Source organism: Orycteropus afer, unplaced genomic scaffold, assembly GCF_000298275.1.
Source record: "Orycteropus afer afer isolate SDZICR_OR568_19922 unplaced genomic scaffold, OryAfe1.0 scaffold00053, whole genome shotgun sequence".
Classification (NCBI taxonomy): domain Eukaryota; kingdom Metazoa; phylum Chordata; class Mammalia; order Tubulidentata; family Orycteropodidae; genus Orycteropus; species Orycteropus afer.
The window spans coordinates 6,229,391-6,238,100 of NW_006921640.1; the positions used below are offsets into that span (position 1 = coordinate 6,229,391).

The 8,710-nt window shown below is 33.1% G+C and overlaps 1 protein-coding gene across 1 annotated transcript in view; it reads right to left on the reverse strand.

Annotated features, from left to right (window-relative positions):
• Nucleotides 1–4,503: 4,503 nt before the first annotated feature.
• FZD3 (frizzled class receptor 3) overlaps nucleotides 4,504–8,710 on the reverse strand; it is a 169,751-nt gene continuing 165,544 nt past the window's right edge. The window contains exon 6 of the mRNA XM_007938725.2: nucleotides 4,504–4,717. Within this exon, the coding sequence (XP_007936916.1) occupies nucleotides 4,504–4,717 (214 nt within the window). The remainder of the gene's footprint in view (nucleotides 4,718–8,710) is intronic.

An 8,710-nucleotide genomic window follows, 5' to 3' on the forward strand; every position in this document is an offset into this window, starting at 1 on the left:
TAATTATACAATTCCATCTCAAAGAAAAAACATAAGATTCCTAAGTTTCTACTGAAAGTGACCTACAAACTCAACCATATAATCATTGAGAGCATATCAGTATGCAAACAACAAACACAATTTAAGGGTCCAGCTACTCTTGAAAAATAAAAAAGTCATTATTAAAGGTTAATTGGATTGTTGATTTAAAGATTGTAGCAATGAAGCCAGTTTAATTACCTATTTTGTTACTGCAAAAAATAAACATTACTGAAGATCATCATATTCTTATTTTCTACAATCCCAAAATTTTAACATAAACAAATAATATCAGTAGAGAAATTTATAGGTTACAAAGCCTACAATACATGTGATTCTCATTTGATCCTCACAATGCCCAGTGAGGCAGGTTGGAACAAAAAAATAACCTTATCCTCACTTTACAGTGAAGAAATTGAGAATAAGAGAAGTTAAATGACCTGTCCAGTTCACAAGATAAATACGGGTCTTCGAATTCCAAGTCCAATGGAATTTTCAGTACACTCACTATTATGTTAAGCCATCCCAAGTATGATATATGTAAATATACCTTTGGCATGTTAAAAAGCAGTATAAATAGCATAATCATGAAATTTTGGTATATTCTGCTAACCAGAAGGCTGGCGGTTCAAACCCACCAGCCACTCCTCGGAAGGAAGATGGGGCAATCTACTTCCGTAGTGATACTGCCTCGGAAACCCAAGAAGGGGTCGCTATGAGTCGGGTCCGACTTGACGGCACATAACAACAACAACAACAAATGTCTTCCAAGCTTCAGCCCATCACCCACTATTTTATCAAAAAATTTAAGTAGTTCCTCTTATTTTACTGGGATATAGCCTAAACTAAGATAGTTACAATTTCAGTTATTTCCAGCAGTTATCACAAAGAAATTAATGAGGTAGGTAAAGATGTAGTAAGTAGATTTTTCTAATTTGAAGTGATTCTTAGAATTCTTATAAATCTGCTCTAAGAAATAGCAGAAAGAATAAAATCATTACTAATAGAAGTGTGCTTGAATATTCATTCACCCAACAGGTGCACAAAGATCTAACTTAACATGAGACCAACAGAAGCCTAATTATTTGTTTCTAAAAATCACTTATTCAACTTTTAAAATTAATATATAAAGGGTTGGTACAAATTTGTACATATATTTGTTTGAGTACAATAGTAATAGGGATTATTGGTCTAAGAAATAAGCTTCATTTGGTGTAATTTACATATATCTTATTACCTGCCACATGTAATTCTGGTGAAGCATAGACTTGATATTACTAAGCTTAAATTTCGATCCTTCAAAAATCTTTGGACATAGAACTCTCATTACTAAGTTAAAAGCTGTGTAACATGAGTTGCTCTTTCATTTAAATATTTATTGAAAATGTACCATATATTAAGCCCTGTGCTAGTTGTAATTAGTCAATTATTCTTTAAGGCTAATTATAGTTTTGGACTTAATATTGTCTTTCATCTTTTGCATTAATTACTGAATAAAACAATATTGCTAAAATTAAGTACTTTTTGAAAAACTTGATTATATATTAACATTTTAGATGGAGCTATTATTTTCTTAGTTGACAACCGAACTAATAGAACACTAAACATCATATGCCAATCACAACACAAATTCAAGTTAAACATATGGTAAGAAAACTGTCCAGACTTGCTCAAGTTGGTTTAAGCCCGTTGAAACTTGAAACTGCAGCTTTGCCAAAGTTCTTCAACTACATCTTAAAAATTCTTGATTTGGAGCACTAGTTTGATAAATAACATGGCCCCAATTAAATACTGTTATTTAAAACATCCAATTAACAATATTATATAGATTTTGTGGAGCAAAATAAGATACTAACTAAAAGCAACTGAAAGGTAAATATGACACATACATCCCAACAAATAATTTAATGGAGAAGATACAAATGAATATATAAAAATCAGGAAACACAAAGTTAAATTATTCATAGAGATGTTCACTTATCTGTCTGTACTTGGCCCACTTCTACAGGCAAACCAACTAATATTTTGGCAGTCAATAACATAATGCAGATGGCTATGGATGACAACATCTTTGAGTTCAAACTGGCACCTTCTATCTTAATTTCTTATTTTAATTTCTGAATGTTTGTTTTGGCTCTTCATACTGTTCTCAAGAGAGGTTCTCAGGCAAAAGCCTCATGAATTACTGTTTTATCTAGAAATGAGTTGTTATAAGTCTGGCCTTCAGAGAAAAAGCTTACTAATTGTCAGGTATGAGGGAATTCAGGACTGGCTTGACTTGGGCACTAATTCCAGTTTCAAAAAGAAAGACAATTAAGAGAAAGGAAAAAGAAAAATATTTTGAGTCAAATGTCTATCTTATGAATAATAATAATTCCTGATATAAAAGCAAATATTACTATCAGAAAACTGATTTGTGTGCCTAAAGAAAGCTTATTTTTCAACATCTAATTTCTTGGTATTTTTTGTTTTAAAAGGTGAGAGAGAAAAGTACACAAGGCATTAAACACATTAAACAGCAAGTGCAGAGACAAATCTAAGTCCTCAATAATATTAATTTCCTATATTTCATAATACTTTACACTGGCCAAAGAATTTTCATATTATTTTAAAAATTTGATCCTCACAACAAACTTATGAGGTAGGTAGGGTACGTATCTGTCTTCTGTCTTCATTTAAAACAAGCAGACTCAGATAGGTGGACTTATTAAAGGGCAAAAAACTAAGGTGTGGTAGATCCAGGGCTTTCTAGAGTCTAGAGCAATATTTTTCAGAGTGTGATTCTGATTTACCTGCAAGTCCTACCACCTTCGACCTACTGAATAAAGTATCTAGGAGTGGGGCCCAGAATTCTGCATTTCATAATGGATAATAAAATGGAAAACAACTGTATACAGGCAGTGATATAAAAGTATAACATTAAATCCAGCTATATTTTCACTTGGTACCTGATGCCAACAGATGATCAGGGGCAAGTTAATTTAAAACAGCAGTTTTCAATCCTGGTTGCAGAACAGAATCACCTGGAAAGCTTTTTAAGAAAATGCCAATTCTCTAGGCCTTACTTCAAGCAATTAAATTTGAATGAGAGGAAGGTAATGGGCATCAGAAGTTCCCCGAGTTATTCTTATCTACACAGTTGAGAACCATTTAGTTAAATACGATCTTCTGCATAACACATCTAGAATTTTTCTTTTCCTTCTGACCAATTACATGCCTAACAAAAGTTCACAGTTTATATTATAAATAATTTAAACATACAAGACAAACTGTCAAGCATTTCTGAATTGATATTTTTAGGATAAGAGATACTTCACAGCAAGACTAATCATGCTTCATTTAGCTACATGATTTTCAAATACCCCACATTAATCACCACTTTGAATTTAGGTTATATGTATTTCAGCTGTAAACAAGACTGATCCAGAATCTGAAAATAAGGTTGTGGAGCAAAAAGCAGTAGCCTATTAGGGCAATGCAAGTGCAGACAATCAACTCACTGATAGGAGGGGCCTGGATGCCAAGGTCTGGTGGCTATGGCAAGATCACATCTCACTGTAGAAAAATACAACAATGAATACAGGGAATATATTTTGTCATTATGATCACCACGAAAAACTTTATAATGTGTGATGCTTATCTTTTTACATGCCTCCATGAAACAGATCTGAACAAGAAGTTCTCTATGAATCAATAGTATTACATGGGAGAAGATGACTACAAATTAAAAATTTTCCACCATGCATATGGATAAGTTATAAAATTACAGCCAATAAAAGTAGTATTTACAAAAAGTAATAAAAACAGCAAAATTATAGGGCAAAATGTCCATCTCCACTTTTATTTCTTTGTTAATCCTAATCCTGAATATCTCTGGATGAAGATTATCTTGATAGAAATTTGTAATGGCCTTCAATAGACTAATTGGATTCTTCTGTTGTACTTATATTCTATTAACTAAAATACCCCTGCTGATTTATCAAATTCTCCTACAGTTTAAAAATACAGTTCTTTTTCACTTAGTGGAAAGAAGAACTACAAAGTCCTATTATTCATCTGAGAAACAAACCTTGCATAGAAAATTTCTTTAATTCTGAAATTTTGTTTTATTAACAGAACTACCAGAATGTCATCTCACCACTAGTTCATATTATATGAAAGTTTCCTACAAAGTTAGTCACCACACATTTAAGACTTTTCTAAATATAAAATAACTAGGTTTATAAAAATGCTTACCAGACAAATAATTACCTCTTTATAACCTAGAAAGAATTATTTTTGTGATGATATAATTGTTAATATGTTGGATGCCTTGACGTCCCAAGTTTGATGCAATATAAAAAGCAAAAATTTACTTTCCAATGGACATAATCTGCACATGACTGAAAGTATGGTAACACTGAGTCATAGCAATCAGTCATGCAAAGGCAAAGAATGAAATCTACTTTTTAAAAAGTACAAGTTTTCCACCTTCGGTAGGACAAATTAAGCGCTGGTTCCATCTTCTTCAATAACACGATTCATGCTGGTGCCATGTGTGATGTGAGTCATGGGATTATTACTGAGATCTCTGATGCTGCTATGTCGTGACTGTTCATTGAGCCGATGCGAACTACTGTGCCTGGAGTGATCCGTTAGTCGTGACATGCTGCCATGAGGTAGTCTTTCCTCCATTCCTCGGTAACTGCAGGGAGTGTACCTAATATAAGAAAGTTTATTTTGAAATGAGTAACAGAACACACTATTAAACAACCGTATTAAATTTCCTAAAAATGCCTCACTGAAATTTTAAGTGAAATGATTAGGAAACCAACAATGATAAAAGCAACCAATCTTTCAGTATTCACAATAATTTCATTAACACTTTATAATTATTGACATAGATAACAAAAAAGGGAAGATCCACTAAGTAGGTTCAGAATTAAGGTCCTAATCCTGATAAAAAGAACAGAAGCTGAGGTTAACTGGAACTGACTGATAAGAAGGAGCATTGCTAAGTATGGATACTTTTCTATTTCAAATGAGTTTTGGGCAATGTGGTGGGTCCAAGGTGAGGAGAATTATCAACAGGCAAAATGTGTCACTGTCCCTAGAAGTCTAGATGATTGTTTACACTCAGTAGTACAGCAAAGCCAAATTTTACTAAAAGAGGGAGCATGTTAAATTAGAAGAGAAATTAGTGTAGCATAGACAAACAAAAAGGTGAATGAATCAGTAAGCAATGATGACGTGTATGTGCCAACAGCTTCTTTTCAGATAGTCCAGTTAACAGGTGAATTAACTACCTGTAAGTTCAGCAGTTCAAACCCACCAACTGCTCCCTAGGAGACAGACGTGGCATTCTGTTTCTGTAAAGATTTATTTACAGACCTGGAAGCCCTATGGGGCAGTTCAACTCTGTCCTACAGCATCACTATGAGTCAGAATTGCCTCGATGGCAATGGGTTTGGTTTTTTGTTTGTTTAAATGGTCTTAATTACTTTTCATTAGGACTTGAGGCTATAAACATGCTCTTTTATAGAAGCTACATCTTAAAAATACATGTAACAACATCCTAACACTTTGTTCCCCATATTCCTGCTAAAACAAATTCTCTCTGTACCCCTGACCCAAAGTACCAGCTTTCTGTCAGCTGGGCTACAGTCTTATTGCAAGTAGTTTTTCCCTCCATCATTGTAAGGATCTTAAAAGGCAGCAGTGGCAGCAGTTAAATTTTCTTTTGTTGCAACCTGAGTCACAGAGCTCCCACCCTCCATGAGAGGACATGAAGAAAGACAGATTAGCTTCAGGCCAGTCAAAGCTAGAAAAATCAATTTTTTAAAAATTTATATTACTACTTTGCTTATAGCTCTAGTATACTATTAATCTTTCTGGCTTTATAGTGAGCTCTTTCAGGATAGAGACAGTATTTTATTTATCTTTTAATTCCTAGTGCCTCAAGAAATATTTGTCTAGGATGCCCTTTGTTCACACTCATACTCATATGCATACCCCTTTCTAAAAACATATTTAATCTAGGATAACGAAGCTCAAAAAAATTTAGTGGAATTAATTTAACTTTAATTAATATATTAAGTTTTAAGTAATTTTAATTAATTAAATTTTAAGTTTTAAGTATTTCTTTTTACTAAAAATAACTAGGATATAATAGACCATTTTTTCCAAAAGTCAACAAAGAACTAATCATGAACAGTTGAAGAGCTATTGGTTATCAAAAATATTGATAACCATCTGTCATTCCTTCATAAAATAATTAACAAACTTCACAGCTTAAATATGAATCATTTATAACACTTAAAGATAAATTTGTACCCTATTGAGGTGATCTTCTAGTTTTACAGCAGTAGTTGTCAGGTATTGTTTTAATTAGAGAGTTTGAAAATGAGAAATCTTTTGAAAATTATAAAAGAAAGCATTCTTTTGTTTCCAGTCTGTATAAAGCAAAATATAAAATTTACAATTAAATAGATGCATACTAAATATTTTTGAAATGTCTCATGTTAATTGGGAAAATAATAATTAATTTTTACTAAAAAGGCATTTCACATTCAGGACCAAATCAGTTTAAAATTTTTACTGCATGTTCTATTAAAATAATTTAAAGGTTTGTATGTGCTAACAGCTTCTCTAAAAATGAACTTAATATTCTAATTTAATAATTATTATTTTGCATTATAATTATTCCTCTAACCTGAGCTGAAAATTTTTCCAAATAGCTATGATTTGTGAGATGATAACAGAGATCTCTCTCTTCTCAAAGTTTCATTAGTATTGATTTCAAATAAGTATAAAGAATAAAAAAGTAAAATGTCCTATGTTGTTGTTGTTATATGCTGTCGAGTCAAACCTGACTCATAGCGACCTATGAGCGTAGGCAGTATCACTACAGAAGTAGGATTGCCCAAACTTCCTTCCAAGGAGTGGCTGGTGGGTTTGAACCGCCAGCCGTCTGGATAGCAGGCAAGTGTCTTAGCCTATAGTGTCCTAGAAATGATATAAAATTAATTAGAAAATAGTGAAAATAAATAGTTATTTAAAAATATGAGTTGGATATTTTCTAAAATAAAACCTAAACTTCTGAGTTACAAATAAGAATACATTTATCAAGAAAAAAAATTACGATATTAAGTCTAATGATTTAAATTAAATACAGGTATCCACCAAAGAAATCTTGAATATGAACATGTCCATGGGTAATTAGGAAATCAAATACAAAGAAAAAGAAATCTAATTATAGTGTTTAATCTCAACTATCTTTGTGGGAATTGCCAATTTTGTTTATCTTCTGGCAGTTATTTAAACAACTGTGACCATCTGCTAAAATACACAATATCAAATATATATTAATTTTAATATAAAAAAGTCAAACCAGCTGCTGTTCAGATGCATCTTATTCCTAATTTTAATATAAGTTTAGGAAAATCAATTAGAAGGTTACTTTGCTGTTATTAAAAAGGTTATAAAAGGTATATTCCTGAAGCAAAATGAAAGAAACTTGAGGATGTTTTATTCTTTTTTTGATTCTTCAAACTGTTCATGGTATTGTTAGCTGCCATTGAGTCAGCTCCCTACTCATTGTGAACCCATGAAGAATTGGATGGGGCTGTTGTACCATATAAGAGCTCTGATGGTGTAATGGGTTAAGGCATCTGGCCACTAAACAGACAGCTGGTGGTTCAAAACTCACCATTTTCTCTGCAGGAGGAAGGTGAGGCAATCTACTTCTGTAAAGATTTACCACCTTGGAAATCCAATAGGGTCACTATGAGTATGAATTGACTCAGTGGCAGTGGGTTTGGTTTATTTTTTTGGATTCTTTTTGATTTACCACAGGGCTAATTTTCAGATGTACATCGCCAGACCTTGCTTCCTAGTCTGTCTTAGTTTGGAAACTCCACTGAAACCTGCTCAGCATCATAGCAACATGCAAGCCTCCATGGACAGATGGGTGATAACTACTATATTTGAGCTGCATTGGCTGGGAATTGAATCCAGGGCTCCCATATGGAAGATGAGAATTCTACCACTGAGCCACCACTGCCCCTACTCCAAACTGTTAGCTACTATTAAAATATATAACTGAATTAATTTTAGTTTACTCTAGTATCTCATTATTCATTCCCTGGCTTTCCCTTGTCATTTTACCTACTTACCAACCTAATCACTTACTCCCAAACCTTCCAAACCTCCACCTACTACTCACCCACTTCCTTTTCTACCTATCCTCTCATCTACCCACCAATTACTTACTCTTTGAAGTTGACATACATGTGTAGGTGTATTTACCTAGCCTATTTATATAGCATAGAGATCAATGATTATACATCAAGGAGTCTGGACCAAAGTGAGTACTGGGAAATAAGTGTGTGTATGTGTGTGCATGCCTGTATGTGTGTGTGTGCTGCATGTATGGTGTGTGAGATCACATAGTCAAGATACCACGTAATGATAAGAAAATGATGGCCAAATGATAGTGTTAACATGCAAACTTAAAAACCAATTAAAACAGAAAGTAATGTCCATTAGCTGGCTTTTGGTATCATAAAAACTTTAGATTCAGCATGTTCTCAGAATCTCTCAAATATACCCTACAGTTTGGGGTATGGCAGAGGATTCTACACTACTAGTTTTCATATTCGATGGCACATAACAACAACAACAACAACAACAAAGTTTTCATATACCACATTAT